At 41.8% G+C, this 16,668-nt stretch overlaps 1 protein-coding gene across 20 annotated transcripts in view; it reads right to left on the bottom strand.

Annotated features, from left to right (window-relative positions):
* The window catches only part of DEPDC5 (DEP domain containing 5, GATOR1 subcomplex subunit), a 59,408-nt gene that overhangs the window by 31,447 nt on the left and 11,293 nt on the right, over positions 1-16,668 (bottom strand). For 13 of the 20 annotated variants that reach the window (XR_010592758.1, XR_010592759.1, XR_010592761.1 and 10 more), the window contains exons 11-24: positions 16,455-16,524; positions 15,592-15,664; positions 14,358-14,461; positions 14,000-14,074; positions 13,176-13,310; positions 12,425-12,486; positions 12,251-12,324; positions 10,914-10,983; positions 9,968-10,004; positions 8,686-8,806; positions 7,234-7,457; positions 4,359-4,562; positions 3,565-3,700; positions 1,238-1,335 (exon numbers count right to left, since the gene is read on the bottom strand). Coding sequence is in view for 16 of the 20 variants with exons in the window: in XM_065567892.1 (XP_065423964.1) it covers positions 1,238-1,335; positions 3,565-3,700; positions 4,359-4,562; positions 7,234-7,457; positions 8,686-8,806; positions 9,968-10,004; positions 10,914-10,983; positions 12,251-12,324; positions 12,425-12,486; positions 13,176-13,310; positions 14,000-14,074; positions 14,358-14,461; positions 15,592-15,664; positions 16,455-16,524 (1,483 nt within the window). In the remaining 4 variants the exon portion in view is untranslated. Of the gene's footprint in view, positions 1-1,237; positions 1,336-3,564; positions 3,701-4,358; positions 4,563-7,233; positions 7,458-8,685; positions 8,807-9,967; positions 10,005-10,913; positions 10,984-12,250; positions 12,325-12,424; positions 12,487-13,175; positions 13,311-13,999; positions 14,075-14,357; positions 14,462-15,591; positions 15,665-16,454; positions 16,525-16,668 lie in introns of those variants that run through there. The other 7 variants (XM_065567895.1, XM_065567906.1, XM_065567900.1 and 4 more) reach the window with 3 other exon arrangements.

Raw genomic sequence — 16,668 nt, 5'->3', positions numbered from 1 at the left:
AATTATAGCTGCAAAGAAATGTTATTGGCAGTAAGTTTGCTAGCAAACCGTTTTGGACACTGTAGTGTGTGGAGGGATGTGTGTAATAAGTGCAAAAATCATAACTATACATTGGAGGGCAAAAACTCAAAATGAACCTGTGAAATTAGAAAGAAGAAGAGAACAAGGGGAGTCTAAAATACTCTGTTCCAAGTGTTGGGAAATTCTACCACTGATCATGTTTTATCTAAATAGTAGATGATACTTTGAAAAGTTAGGCCACAAACAGACAGTTACTGCAACTGAATGCTTAGTTTGGCAAATTTGTTTTACTGGCTTTAAGAGATTCAGAAGAAATTTTGAAACTTTCAGTAATTTTCAGTATAAGAGACGCACTCCTAATAATCTGCAATTTAATGTTCAAAAGTGCATCTTATTTCCTCAAGTACAGATTCTCATCCAATTGTTCACACAGGCCCAAATCCAAAAAAGCAGCTAATCACATTATGTAATCTTGTTTAAAAATAGGCACACGCTTAACAGTTTTGTTGGATCTGGGCCGTAAAGGCTGTAAAAAGCTCTGCAACCAGCACCTACAGTTCAAAATGGAAAACCCAATTTACAACTTCTCTTGAAGCCTATAGCTCACTACTAATTACCACAGACTTTATTCTCTGAGAATTATTAGAAAGATGGAATCATCTCAAACAAGCAACTCAGATATTTTAATACATATTCAGATTCATTTTGCTTTACCCCAAGAAGGCAAACACTCAATATAGGATAGCACAGTAAAGTACATCATGGAGCATTAGAGAAAATTTTGCTCCTTTTCCCTCCCCCATGTCTGGACACCAGATTTTGCGTTAATGGCGCAGATTACCTTACTTTCAACTGAACACACAGTAAGAGCTTATTTGTTAAGCACAAACAAACAATGGACATCTTTTCTATACCAAGAAATTTATAAAATGTAACTAGAGGAGCAGAAAGACAGATACAAAACAATGAGGGGATAATGGACATTAATTGCTCAATGTACAGTTGTATATTAGTTTGGAACTATTAAAGTGCTTAGTATTATTCATCACCTGTATCCCGTAGCTCCTGGACCCACCCATGTTCCATGGTTCCTAGCTCTGTTACTTGATGACGGTTATCCTCTTACATAGCATCCTCCCATAGCTCCATATCACTAGTCCTTTCATACTTCTATTTAAAACCCCCAAGCCTGCTCTGTTGACTAGTACTTTATTACCTGAACCATTACTTCCGACCAAACTGCTTGAAAACTCATCCGTTCCACTGAAGCTCAGGAAGGAGATGCTATCACCTGGATGACGAGAAGTGATGTGCCTGGAGAGAACAAGATGCTGGCAGATTGGTTCATTACAGAGAAACAATACCGCCTCTCAGAGTTAAGTCAAGTCTTTTAATCAAAACTCAGATACAAAAGCAACCTGGGGTCTAAGCTCAGCCTTTGTTGAATCAATGCTCCATTCAACACACAGGGGCCAGGACCGGCCTGGAGGGATCTTAGGAGATTCTGTACCAATGCAGAATATTGATCCCTATAATTTGGTACCCAATCTCTGGCAGTGACCTATACTATATTCTCACAGGATAATGGATTTCATAGATAACTAGCTACCCACGCATCCACTAGGAGACAAGTACAGCTAAACAAGGATGAAGAAGATTCCCATGTTAAGCACAGGTCCAACTTTAAAAAATGGAAATTCCAACCAGGTCCAAATCTACCATGGATCTATTTATGTTCTGTAGGGAGGAACCAACTGAGAATATGCGAGTAGGAAAGCCTGATGTTAGTGACCATAATTTAACATATAAGGAAAGGCTTCATATGAAGTATCATGCAGCGTGTATAGATTTCTTTTTTAAAAAGCAAAATTTGGGAACTAAAACCTGGTAAGCGTAGAGTAATGGGATAATTAAAATCCATCATGAGTGGGAGGAGGTTAGAGAATTGTAAAAGACACCATTGCTTAAAGGTGAGACTAAAACTTGTCTGGAAAAGAAAATTGCAAAGAAGAAGAATTAACCAGTGTGACTTCCTGAAAAACTGCTTAAAGATTGGAGAGTGAAACAACACTGTAATGGAAATAAAGAAGGGAGAGGAAACCAAAACAATGAGGGTCAATCATAGCAAGGGCTTGAAGGGAAATGCCAGAGCAGCAAAAAGTAAAAGTTAATGTCAGCCAAGAGATGAAAGAGGAACAATCTGGACTTTTACAAAGGGTATGTCTACACTACCCACCGGATCAGCGGGCAGCGATCAATTCAGCGGGGGGGTGTGTGTCAATTTATCGCGTCTAGTCTAGATGTGATAAATCGACCCGAGCGCTCTCCCGTCGTCAACTCCTGTACTCCACCGCCGCAAGAGGCGCAGACGGAGTCAACAGGGGAGCGGCAGCAGTCGACTCACCACAGTGAAGACACCATGGTAAGTCGATCTAAGTACATCGACTTTAGCTATGTTATTCACGTAGCTGAAGTTGCGTAGCTTAGATCAATTCCGCCTTCCCCCAGTGTAGACCAGGGCTAAGACATAAGAGAAAGTAATGCTTGAAAGGAAACAGACCCATTAAAGTTAATGACGGAGGAAAGAGATTAAGTTAATGACAATTCTAAAGTGATTAAGTTACTGAACATTAAAAAAAACTTTAATGAAAAAAAGTGAAAAACATTGATACAGGAAATAATAAAGACCTTGTTAATAGAGATGTAGCTAAAAAGCTAGTACGGGAATACCTTGGTGGGAGGAGTGGGGGAGGGTAACTGTGCAGCTCAGCAGATAGACCCATCATTAGATCTAGACTAACTTCTGAAATAACTTAAAAAAAAAAAAATCATATACATAGTGACTACTGAATGATTTAGCTCTCTCAGGGGTCAAGGTACAATGACTATGCTGATATCGTAGGTCTGTGTAAGCTCCCAATACTGTTTGGAGCACTGAATGAGATTTGTAGGTAAACAGAAATCTTTAATTTAAGAACAGCTAGCCATTCTTACAGGCAGTCCAGCCCTTGCATTGCATTTTTCACATTTCCCTATCCTGTCAAACATGGCTTTATTTCTCACCAGGTCTCAGTAGTGGGGGAAAAGAGGGGTAGGGCTGAAATTGCTTAAACAGTATTATAAAGCAAAGCCCTTCCCTATGCTCGAAATATACTTCTCTGGAATGGCAAGTTACAGCTTTTGAGATAGGAACCGCTTCCCTGCACCAAGTAGTAAGGCAGTTATTGATGGCCTGGGGCACCTGCCATGGCCATTTCCTGGATGTCCCAGGGGTGATACACTGGCCTGATTATGGGTCTCAGACATTCAGCAAGTAACCTAAGTATGCATGAACTGCGGGAAAATAAACCCTATTTCCATGCTTGCTCCTGGGGCCTTATGCCTGACAATAAAAATTGTGGCATATGTACACAGCGCTGATGCTGCATACTACAAAATATGTATGTCCTGAACCTTTATTTTCTTTATCCGATATGTAGCTAGCCTTTTACACACTTTTTTTTTAAACGCAGATCAATTTCTTTACTTGGGTGACGGCCTTACCTGCCAGTTGCCTCATGGTAGGCTAGCTCCAGCAGCTCAGCGGAGGAGTGCGTCAGATCCCGCTGCCCGTTGCCCTGCATTTCTGCCATGTTCTGACGAGTTTGGTGGTGGATCTGGATTGCTTCTCCTGATGGACCTATCCAATTATATATTTATCAGTCTCACCCAATCTTCTCTCGTTGCGTTAGTTTTCCCCAATTCATCCCCAACTCCTTCTCCACAGCAGAAGCACCACTAATTGATACGGAGGACTACAATGTCCCTTGGAAATGTTGTGAGACACAGTCCTCTCAACCTGCAGGAGGTATCAAATGAAATACTGAAGATTCTCATTCTAAAATACAGAGACACTTTTTGGAAGGCCTTTTTACAAGACTCAAGGCAAACTGGGCATAGTTCAGAATTTGAATCTTGAACCTGGAACATAAAGGTGTGCACTTCCATAATAATTCCCTCATTGAGCCTAGTCACAGTCCCGCCAGAATCTCCTGTCTAATAAAGGCCACCAGAAATTCCCATCTGCTGCAGACAATAAAAAAGGAGAACTCTGGGCTTCCATCTCCATCTTCCATAAATTTGCTCCAAGCACTGAGGACACTAGCAGATTACAACATTCCCAAGAGACAATAGGGCATCAGGTTGAGTCAGTACCTGGCTCAGTCTCCATTGTGCTGCATTCTACCTCAGGAAACCAGAACAGTTCACTCTGCCAGCTTATCTAGAGGGGTGCCCTCCCCATGTTTAAAGCTCAGAGCTTTAACCGTTTCAAAAAACATACTATAACAAAGACTCACCCACAGGAAAAGTGTGCATCCAACGCCTCCTATTGGATGTGAGTTTCATGGGCATACGGGATGGTGCAAAGGGATTTATTAATGCCCGCTGTGGCGTATACCCCCCAGGACGAATGTGCAGCATGGATTCTGCACTGCCTACATGAAACCTCCCTGGTGCGCTGGAGTCTCGCTGCTGTGACTCTAGCATATTCTCAAGGACATCTGCGAAACACAATTTTCAGTTAACATAAGACCAAACAAGAGCCACACTTAGTGCACTACTTAGTCAAACAAGGGCCACTAGGACAAGTGGGGATGTGCAGTGGGAGGCTGAAGGTACTAATCCAGAAATTACACTATAAATGGGAGTCCAGACAAGACAGAACCAGGATTTTCTGCATTTAAAAGCATTACAGTAGGAAAGCCAGAGAGGAAGCAATTTCTAAACAAGCCATGAAGAACTGTTATTTCTTCTTTTTCAATAATAAACAGGGGGTTCTCACCCAGAACGCAAGACATTCCTGACAAGTTATAATAAAATATTGATGATGAAGCAGAAATTTAAAGAGAGCAACTACAGCGAAATTATAGGAGATTGGGCAAAGGGGAGATCTAAGGAAGTAAAGTACTCCATTAAAAAAAAAAAAGGGTAGTTTCAACCACTGAAAGAAGTGGTAGGAATCATTAAACTACAGCATGCTTTCACCACAGGATACAAGATCTTGGTGAGCTCATTTAAGTCACTACTATCTGATGCACGGCACAAAAGTATCTATTTAGAATTAAGTGTAAATGAAGGAAAGAAATGAAGGAAGTGGTGAGGATTGGAGAACGCAGAAGAAGTGTTTTAGACAAAGGCATACAGGGCACCTAAGGGAAAGTTAGTGAAGAAGTTGAGAATACAAAAAGGTCCAGACTATGCACGAGGAAACTCAAGGTAATAAAAGCGTGGAGTGCAGAAGAAACTGCAAACAACAAGGAAAGAGGATATTTAATAAGGAAACAGAGCTCCCAAAAGCAGTAAAACGAAAGATCCAATTAAAGAAGAAAATAGGTGTGGCAGAAATAGAAATGGAAGAGCTAATAGAATACATCCTGGGCATAGTTATAGCAAAAAAATGAGAAGGGGGAAGAAGAGGCTTAAGACCCTTCCCATATGGGGCAGACGCTCCTGTATCAGGTTTAGTGAGGCAAGAAGGATAGTTTCCAGGTTACAGAAGATGACACACATGGATATCCATCAGTAGGAGCAGATGGGCTCTATTGCAGGACTCTTAAGAACCCAATAATAGCTAGCGAGCTTATATAACACTTTTCATCCATAGATGATGAAGTACATTACAAAAGGTAAGTATCAATTATCCCCAGTTTACAGTGGGAAACAGACTCAGAGGGGAAGTGACTTGCCTAAGGTCACACAGTTGGTCAGTGGTAGAAATGGGAATAGAATCCAAGTCTTTGACCCCCTCCCTCAGATATTGCTTTACTTTTAAGGAAACTATCTTTATATATTGCTTGATATAGGAAAAGTACTGGAGAACTTAAGCAGCAAAAGCAGTAGTAAGTTTTTAATAGGACAGTAGGCAGTTACAGGCCAGCGCGTCCAACTCCTATCACAGGGCAGATACGATGGCAAGACCTCAGTGAAAAGGAAAGCATTAGCAGCCTTCATTAAGAGGAGATTGAGTTAAAAAAAAAAAACTGACTGATTTCTTTTAAAGAGCTTCAAAGTACTGGTGAAGGGTGGACAGAGTGCAATTTACCTACATTTCAGCAGAGCTTGGGAGAAGGCACCACATTCTGTCAGAGGACGAAATTAATAAAAAGGGCAGGCACCAGTGCTAACATAGCAAAATGGCTCTGTTAGCTGGCAGGAGGAAGGATCCAGAAAGTTATAGTTAATGACAGTAAATCCTCATGGAGAGGAGTTATAAAGGGGGTTCCACAGGACCCACTGCTGAGAACAATTGTATTATACAGATTCATAAGTGGCTTGGAAAATGAAACATTAGTTGCATATATCCATATCACAGATGATCCAAAGGTAGGAGGGGACATAGAAGAATATAGATCTCTTAAAGGAAGATGTTAACAGGGAAGGGAAATGGGCAGATCAGTATCAATGCCTATATAGGAAAAAGAACGAAGAGTACTTGTGGCACCTTAGAAACTAACAAATTTATTTGAGCATAAGCTTTCGTGGGCTACAGCCCACTTCATCAGATGCATGCAGTGGAAAATACAGTAGGAAGATATATATATACACACAGAGAACATGAAAAAAAGTAAAGTAAAACCTATTTCCCCATGCTAATTTTTTCCCCCTACTGTTACTCACACCTTCTTGTCAACTGTTGGAAATGGGCCATCCTGATTATCACTACAAAAGTTTTTTTTCCTCCTGCTGATGATAGCTCACCTTAATTGATTACTCTCGTTACAGTTGATATGGCAACACCCATTTTTTCATGTTCTCCATGTATATATATCTTCCTACTGTATTTTCCACTGCATGCATCCAATGAAGTGGGTTTTAGCCCAAGAAAGCTTATGCTCAAATAAATTTGTTAGTCTCTAGGATGCCATAAGTACGCCTGTTCTTTTTGCTGATAGAGACTAACACGGCTACCACTCTGAAACCTGCCTATATAGGGTGAGCCAATAAGAACACAAAAGGGAACTGGACGAGTATAAAGAGAGAGACAGCACTGAACCCAGAGCGCAGAGGTGTGCATTGTGGATAAACACATTTTCAAAGCTGTAACATGAATGCTGAAGTGAAAATTGCCCCCTCTGTGCTGCTTTGGAAGTGACTGACTTGAACTCAGGACCTCTCTCTTCCTACCCCTCAACCAAAGGGACTTCCCTATCTCCATTCATGCCACAGTCTGACCTCGGGTGCTGGTGTAGCCCAAGGAGCTGCTGACTTCATATTGGTGCAAATGAGGCCTTGGGATCATCAAGATGTTGGAGATCTTCCCCAGGGAGCTGTCATCGGAAGCTTGGCTCCTCACCTCCTCTGGGAGCAGGGTGCGGCTCTGCACGGAAGGGCTGGATGAGACATCATAAGAGCTAGAGCTCTTCCTGGTGCGGCTCTCTCTCTCCCTCGCAGACCTACTGAAGGATACATAGCACTGAAGTGAAATCCCACTTCCTGGGCAAATCAAGAGGATCCAACAGCTTCCCACTTATCCAGAAACCTGAAGACTGATAGCTGAATCCAAGCACAGTGGTAAAGGGTTAGTGTCACCATCTTTGAATATATGAGTGCAATGGCACATTTGCCTTCCCTAGCTAGCATATTAAATAGTTATCCAACAACATAGGATACTGAACACTAGAAATCTCCTAGCTAGGCAGCAGTGCTCCAAAGGGAGCCTGCTCAGCACCTCCCACAATTCTGCAGCCATCCAGCCAGCCAGCCATGGCATTGATGGGATTTGGAAGGAACCAGGCCCTACACAGCTAGAAAACTAGACTGGCCAGGGAGTTCTACAGCTCCCTTAAAATTAAATTAAAGGTCTTTAAAAGGTACTGGCATCTTTCCAAGCTGAGCTCTATCAGCTCATTACATGAGTGAATGAATCCATGTATGCAGATGTTTGTATACAAAGCTCCCCTAGACCAATACAATGCCTCCTAAGCCCTGATGACACTCTGAAGCAGCCCCATTAGGCCCATCTTCATGAAACTGCACCAGGAACTTAGGGAGATTGAATGTAATTAGCCAAAAAAAGCATCTGGCCAGGACATCAGGATGAACACCCTACTCAGGAGGAATGCCACAGAAATTTTCAGTGACCCCATGGTCATGAGCTCTATTTCAATTCACATCCAGAAATTAACCCTTTCAGTTGTTAAGGAATTCTACACCCCCTACCCACCCTGTTTGGTATCATCTCAGAGGACAGAGCACCAATCTCTGAATGACCATTTCCACTTCCAGCAGCTCCGATGTGTTCCTCAAAAGTCATTCAAGTATGAAGCCAGCCTAACCATGTTTAGGTTGCAAAATCTGACAGGAGCACAGGAAAAAAAGAGATGGCTACAATAATTTTTCTGTTTGAACAAGCAAGCAAAATTTAAATTGGATGGAAATATATTGACAGTTATTCCTTTCACTTGCTCCCATAGCATTAGTATGGCTTCACAGCAGCATGGTGGGAAGGCCGCCAGCAGGAAGCTCACTGATACCAGCTGAAAATATTAGTTCTAAACATTATTCTCAGACCAAGCTCTTGGTGTTCAGCCTTCCCCATCTTTCCCAAGAGCATTTTATATATGTCAGCAAATGCACTGAAGTGGTGAAGCTGAACCAGAATCAGTTTGCTTAAAAGCTTCCTACCTGAAAGTGGTACAGCGCTGGGCTCGGGATGGGCCAGGCAGTCTGAACACTTGGGCATCATAGCCATCATAATCAACTTGAATGGGAAGTGCATTCTCAGCATCTTTAGGAGCTCCTAATGCTGGAACACAGAACATTTAATACTGGAGTCTCATTTATAATTACTATTAAAAATCTGAGATTGCTGGACAAATTAGAAGCAGCCAGCTATCACTTCAGAGATCATAGAATCATAGAATATCAGGGTTGGAAGGGACCTCAGGAGGCATCTAGTCCAACCCCCTGCTCAAAGCAGGACCAATCCCCAGACAGATTTTTACCCCAGTTCCCTAAGTGGCCCCCTCAAGGATTGAACTCACAACCCTGGGTTTAGCAGGCTAATGCTCAAACCACTGAACTATCCCTCCCGCCCCATGATGAGGAATTGTCCGCAAATACATCTCTACCTCGATAGAATGCTGTCCTTGGGAGCCAAAAAATCTTACCACGTTATAGGTGAAACCGTGTTATACTGAACTTGCTTTGATCCACTGGAGTGCGCAGCCCCGCCCTCCGGAGCGCTGCTTTACCATGTTATATCCAAATTCATGTTATATTGGGTGGCGTTATATCAAGGTAGTGGTGTATATGGTAAGGAACTGCATAGAAGAGTGTCATGTATAGAACAACTGAAACAGATCCATTAGCTCAACTGGGAAAGCAATCACCTGGGAATCAGCGATTTAGACCCACTATTAATTCCTCCCTTACATTCAGTCATTTGCTGACAAGTCTTCCTATTTGTATGAGGTGTTGTGACCACCTCCAATCAGGATGTGCAGGTTTGCAGAAATGACCTCATGTGTAAGGACAAAATAACTCCCCCTTCTGTTCACACACACATTCCTGAAAAAAGGTGGTATTGCAGTATGAAAAGCCAGAGATTATGTAATTCTGTATATAAGGCATTTCTAACACCTCAAGCGCGGCAATCAAGACCCATCCTTCCCTCGAGCCACACTGCTAGAGGGCCAAGGCCTATACATCAACTTGACACCATCTCCTCTAGCCATTGACAAGCAATCAGGGCTAAGAACCTACCCCATTGATCACATGCCAGGAAGTCAGCTTAGATACTTATACCAGCACCCCAGGACACATGCGTCTTGTTTTGCTGCCTTTTGCCGCAATTATCCCCTTTTCAATCCCATCAATAGTGGTTTCATTGCAATTTACTTGCCTTGCTAGAGCCATTTATTGTTTTTTTAAATCAACTGGGTCATTCCAGTACTGAATTACTCACAGGGGTCTCGACCGTTTTTCACTTTCTCTGTCAGCAGCTGGAGGAGCAGACACAGGAAATGTGATAAAGAAAATAAAACAGGTCAGCATGTTCTAAGGAAATTTGACCCCACAGTGACTGAGGGTCCGATTTAACACTTGGTATCAGACTACAGGGTTTATTCTGCTGACTCAGATAAGGCAGCCAGTCCATCTCAGTGATGCAGAAATTTGACACCCAGTCACAACCCCCAGAGACATTTTTCTCCTCCTCCCCAGTGTCCCTTCTCCCTCAAATTTTCCCATGATAGACAGAGGCTTTCCAATATCCCATATTAGCTAGAACAATTCACTTTTACATACCATGAGCTTCCCTTCACCCCCATACTGGGAAGCACAAGTCTTCAAACTAGCCCCACGTTCATAATCCCTATCATACCAAGGGTACATACTGCAAAGTAAGGTGTAACCAGTGTGGTACTGGCATGGGTAGAAATGAGGATATTGCAACATGGGCTTCCATACAGGCTAGTTGGTCACTCTGGATACTCTGGCTACATGCTTGGGTTGCTGGCCTGTGCTGGGTTTCATGACGCCACATCTACACTGCTATTGTTACCTGCACTAGCTAGATTAAAGCTGGCATGAGTATGCGTACACCATGCTATTATTACACATTAATTTCCAGTGCAGATGTACCCCAAGAATCACAGCTTTGAATTCTGTCACTAGCACAGAATCCAGTTTGTCACCACTGACAGAGCTAGAAGAGGGCTCTGAAGCCTGGCACCAAAAAGAATTACAAGTATTTTTGAACGATAAGAAGGCAGGGGTTCCTTTAGGTCACAATTGAATTAATATGGACTAGGGGCCATGTGGAAAAGACAAGGACTGAACACCATGCCTCAGCTAAGGAGACACCAGTTTGTCCAGATGACAGGAAGAAGAGATCCCAGCGACCAGCCTACCTTCCTTCCTGCCAGTTTAATCCGTGGGGTGAAGCTGTTACATAGGAGCTGGCTTTTGGATGTGTAGAAACTGGAAAGGAAGAACAAAAGCTTGTTTAGTTAACTTTTAGGAAATGAGCATTTTAAATAAAAGTGTTGAGTTTGGGTTATTTTCCTGCCTGTACAGACTGGGCAAAAGGGAAGAATTTTGAGCCAGGCTCTTTCTGGAAAACAGATGAAGTAGACATGAGGAAAGATTTGGATAGATGGTTACAAAGGCACTTTAGTTCAAGAAAAACTGGAATCTATAAAGCCCCACCCTTAGGACTCTCAAATGCAACTTAACTCACAGTTCACCTCAATAATTTAACAATTGAACTCTCTCATTCCCTTCCTCTTTCTCCAGAAAATTGTTCACTTCCATTAACTTTTGGAAGATATGATGCTATGTGCCATTGGTGACTCTCGCCCTAATCTACTTGCCCCTAATGATTGCGCCATAATTGTTTATAAGATACTCCCCCCACCAAGCTTCTCCCATTTGAATTTGCAACCAATCAACTATTTGCGATAATGTGCAACTTGCAGTAAGAAAAGATTCAGATGAGACGTCCTAGAGCACTCTTTCATATAAGGAAAAGAGCTATCAGAACATCAATCTACTTGGAAGGACAGAATATAACAGAATCTGTGTAAGTGGTTACTGGTCAAGACACCCAGGCATGCAGAGACATGAAGAGGAAACTTACCTATGCTAGCAGCAGCTATATGGATATTGTTGAATGTGTGCACGTGTGTTTGTGTGTATGTGTGGTGGGGGGTAATTCAACCTCTGGTCCAGCCTCTTATGAAAACAGAGAATACTGTCAGAGTACTTAACAAAAAGATACTTAAAATAATGGAATATAACCATACCATGGCTTGGTGGTTGAGAACATGACACTACAGCCCTCAGTATTTCATTAGGATCATATACCTGCTCCAATCTTTACCCACATCAGACCCATTTTCCTTATCCGTAATAGCTTATTCAGGATTTACTCCTGAGTTGGTTGAAGTGATCTGACCAGTCCATTCTGATTTGCTTAACTTCCTGCATTTGCCTAAGCAAACTTCAAAGACAGAAATGGGTCTGCTGGACATGGAACCTCAGCAAGACTCCTTCCTTTACAAGTTGCTCTATAACCTTCGAAATGTTGTATGTATACACTTTGCTCTACTTGTGCTTTGCATGCATAGCAGGAAAAACTAACAACATGGAATGAAATGAAGAATTCAGCAGGTCAGCGGAGAAGAACATGCAGCATCAAGGCTCAGCACCAGCTGATGTTTACCTATCACCCCTACAACACACCTACCTATGGTTTATCCAGTGTGGAATATTGTAGTCATCTCCTAAGCGAGAATCTCCGGGACCACTGCGATTGTGCAGCTAAGAGAAGAGAGCGTTCACAGATGCAATAATTACGGAGAGTTTTGACCAACTAGTCTCACAATAAGCAGCACTTTCAGGGGAGCCAAGATTCTGTTACCTTGAAGAGTGGAACAGCATGCAGTGGTTGCTCCCCCATGCATACTAAATCTACACCAATCCCTGAAAACAAAGAAACGAAGGGGTTAAGCCACATACGATCCAGAACTGTTGCTGCTGGCCTAATCCAAACAGGTCATAAATCTGAGTTAAAGTTACATAAATCTGCTGCATTTGAACCAAATTTTTAAATCTGATTACAATAAACTGCTAATGATCCCATGCTTTCTTCACATTAACTACCATGAAGCAGAAGCAGCTCTCTTTATAAGCAGGCTGCTCTTTCTAGTCTAATATTTAACACAATGCATTTGCTTCCATGACCGTGATCTGCAATGCCAAAAATGATGGAGAGCATAGGTGTGCCCAGATGTTGTTATTGCTGTGGTTTACCCATACAGAGTGCAGGAAGGGAGATAGGAAAAGTTTCCCCATGACTAATGCATATCACATAAAATTGTCTTTCAGCGGAAAGTTCCTCATGGCCTGATTTTAAGAAGTGCTGAGCACTCACAAATCCCAGTGAAACTAACTGGAGCTGCAAGCGCGCAGCACCTCTAAAAATCAGCCTATTATTGCACTTAATTTGGAAATAAGTCTTCCAGCTATAAACTGTCTTCGAGATGGATACAGGATCTTGCGATGGTGACTTTTGGAGAGCTAAGGGAAGCAATGGACCTGGATGAAATTAAGGTTGTTTGCATACACAGAGGTTGTAAAACATTGCCAGTTAGTTATGAAAACTATTTTACCATTATCTATCATGCGCTGTTTGGTCAGGATCATGAGGAGACGGTCCACTTCAAACACACCCACCCCAGGTGTGATAACCACAGACATCTGTCCGGTCCGGTCAAAGTTGCGGTTTATGTAATGCTTGTCAAACACTACGAGATAAATTAGAATCAAGGAACAGACATATTTTAAAATAAAATTATGTTAAAGATTTCATGAGTGCTCAAGAGATAACTCACTACTGATGGTGCCCCAAACACGAGTGCAGCCAGTTAGTGGCTACAAGGCCATGACCAAAAATGTTTCCCCCCTGATTTTGAAAGGCATGGTGGATTGGCAGTAGAGGTAGGAAGAAGGGCAAAAGATGGGTGTAGGCATGCATATACATGGGTGCCTGTCCTGTCTGCTAGAGTTTGCTTTATTGTCACTTAGACAAGATGTCAAACACAGGGAGCAACTGGATCAAATAGTATGATATACCTCTCTACAAAAAAATAAAGCCACTGCATTATGGTGACTGGAGGACTCTGATGTCTAGAAGCCACACCGATACACATTAGACAAAGGAAAATAAAATATTTAATGCTGACAAAGCTTTGCAGTTGGTTCCAAGAACCTAAACTGCCCAACTTCAGATCTTTCATCTTGAATACCAGTTCTCACTGAAATAGATACAGACTAGTTACTGTTGAATGAAAGACGTGACACCTTAAATAGTCTTCCCCTCCTTGCTTTCACAGGTTAATGCTAGGCTAGCAGCACTCCACAGAAATCTATTGGCTGTAGCTTTCTGTGGTCCTTCCTCTCTATACTCTGCACAAGTTTATTCTTCACTACTCACCATTGAAAGAAAGATTTATGGCCTCCAGGTAGTTCCCTTGTGCTGAGGTAGAATTATACCCTGGGGGGAAGCCATCTGGACAAAAAATTGAAAGAAATAATTTCATTTTTAATATATGCAGACAAATGGACATTTCCTACACTTTAGAGTTATTCCCACACCTCTCCCTTATACAGAGTCAGAACTTGTGCTTCCCAGGCCATCTCAGTCAGAGCCAGCAAGAATGTCATTTGTGCCATAAGCATTGGAACAGGCAACCTCAGTGTAGAGTGTTGCTAGACCCAGAGCTAGAAGCTTTGCAGCTAAGTTTCATTAAAAAAAAAAAAAAAAAAAAAAGAAAAAAAAAAGATCTCCCTACCTGCCTGTTCCAATCGCACCAGCACCGGGTACTGAATAAAAAGTTTTTTAATGGTCACAAGCAATGACGTCCACTCTTCTCGTCTCTCATTCTGTACTACAACCCTAAAAGGAACACAACTTTTGAGGACCATAGAAGGAAGGAGAGCATGAGACTTCTCAGAGGAAGTTTTAAGAGGGAGAGAAGGATGCACAAGTTACAGCTTGAGGAAGTGAATGATAAAGAGGAGAGTTAATACTTCTACAATTCTGTCTCCCAGGTGAGATAGCTACCAGACATCCATCTTATTATGTGTATTAGTATCCATTCATACCCACAATGTGCTAGGTGCTGTACAAACATCAAAGCAGGCAAGGTTCCTGCCCTGAAGACCTTACAATCTGTGGCTTATACAAGATCTTACATTATAGCCTACATGTAAGACAGAAATATAGTAACATGTTCTATGTTTAATATGGAAAAGCATCATTTTTTTTTTAAAGGAGGAACTGGCATTCCAAGTTAGACGAACTTTACCAGCTGGCGAAAGCTTCAATAACCATATCCCATCCTGATCAGCAGATACAGGACTCAAATATGTAACTGGAAATATAATCAAAGTTTCAGCACTGGCACCCCACAGAGTTCATTCTAAAGACAGCCAAGTCTTACATAAAATGCTACCATTAGCACTACAGAGAAAGCCCTAAAGCAGGGGTCGTCAACCTTTCAGAAGTGGTGTGCCGAGTCTTCATTTATTCACTCTAATTTAAGGTTTCGCATGCCAGTAATACATTTTAACGTTTTTAGAAGGTCTCTTTCTATAAGTCTATAATATATAACTAAAACTATTGTTATATGTAAAGTAAATACGGTTATTAAAATGTTTAAGAAGATTCATTTAAGATTAAATTAAAATGCAGAGCCCCCTGGACCGGTGGCCAAGACCCAGCCAGTGTGAGTGCCACTGAAAATCAGCTCGCGTGCCGCCTTCAGCACGCGTGCCATAGGTTGCCTACCCCTGCCCTAAAGCTCTGAAGTTTGTCATCGATTTCTATAACTAAGTAGCTGCAAATGTGAGTGTGGGGAGAACTGGTCAATTTGCCAGGACTCAGAGAGGGATGTTTCTCATTGTGCCAAGATCTTGCCATTGTGATATATTCTAGCAAGAAACGTGTCTCATTAATAAGAATTACATATGCGTTTGTTCAAAAATATCCCTTAAAACACAAAACTGTCACAGGGGAAAATATACTTGTAGAAATCTTCATAAAATCTTCCCTCATGATCCTGCCGAATTGAGGCACGGTGTATCTCAGGAAACTCATCTGAAATGGAGAGGAAAGCAAGGATGAAGATGGTTCATTCAGAAATCAGAAGGGGGTCCCAATACACTTACTCCCTTTTTTAGCAAAGGGAAGTTATTTCTAGAGTACATCTAAATCTGTAAGAAAAAAAATCATCTCTCTCTGACAATATTAAATTTGGATTAAAAATGAGGTCACAGGGATCTTTCTACAAGAGTGAGTACTTTGGGAACAATTTGCATATATGCCCTACATCCTTTCATGTTAGGTTTTTCCTTAAAGGATTCACACAGGGACTGATCAAGCACCCACTGTGTTTGGCATGGACTCCATTGGACAGAGAGTGCATCCACCTAACACAAAGAGGGAAGCTGTGCTCACCTTGTGAAATATACTTGAGTTAAGGTACAAGAAAATAAGGTTCTCTGCAAGTTTACAGATACACTGATCCCTTCTCTTCCCCTCCATTTCTGAGGGGAACAAGGACTTAACAGAAATAATAAAAATAGACTCAGTTGTACAAGTTGTACATATGCAATATGAAACCATGGAAGATATAGGAATGTCTGCATCTCCTGAAGCATCCACGGTCACTGATACTCCCTGCGTAACACATTCCTAATGAACTACAGAACACAGTACCCAATAATGGAATTAAGTTCCCCATTGGCACAAAGTATTGTTAGCTAACACCAGCCTCCAAGAGATAAGGGGGACAGACTGAAGGCAAGAGTATGGAAGGGGGGGGGGACAGGGGTAGCAGGAGGAGAAGGAGGAAGAGAGGAGAAAATATTATTCAATAGCTTCTTACCTATGGATTTTGCATCATAAAAAGTTCTAGAAAATAGAACCACTGTCACCTCATGGCTGCAGTTCTTCTCCTGTTCAAGAGGAATAGAAAGAAGTGGGGGGGAAAAAGAAAAATAGTTCTTCTCCCTGAAATCACATACTCATCAGTAACTAATGGTGCGCACACACAAAAGAATAGGGAGCAGAGATTATCACAAACAAAAGGAGAACAAACA

Source organism: Chrysemys picta, chromosome 15 (genome assembly GCF_011386835.1).
Source record: "Chrysemys picta bellii isolate R12L10 chromosome 15, ASM1138683v2, whole genome shotgun sequence".
Lineage (NCBI taxonomy): Eukaryota > Metazoa > Chordata > Testudines > Emydidae > Chrysemys > Chrysemys picta.
The sequence above is the reverse complement of the archived record's forward strand: the minus strand, read 5'-3'. Positions and strand labels throughout refer to the sequence as shown.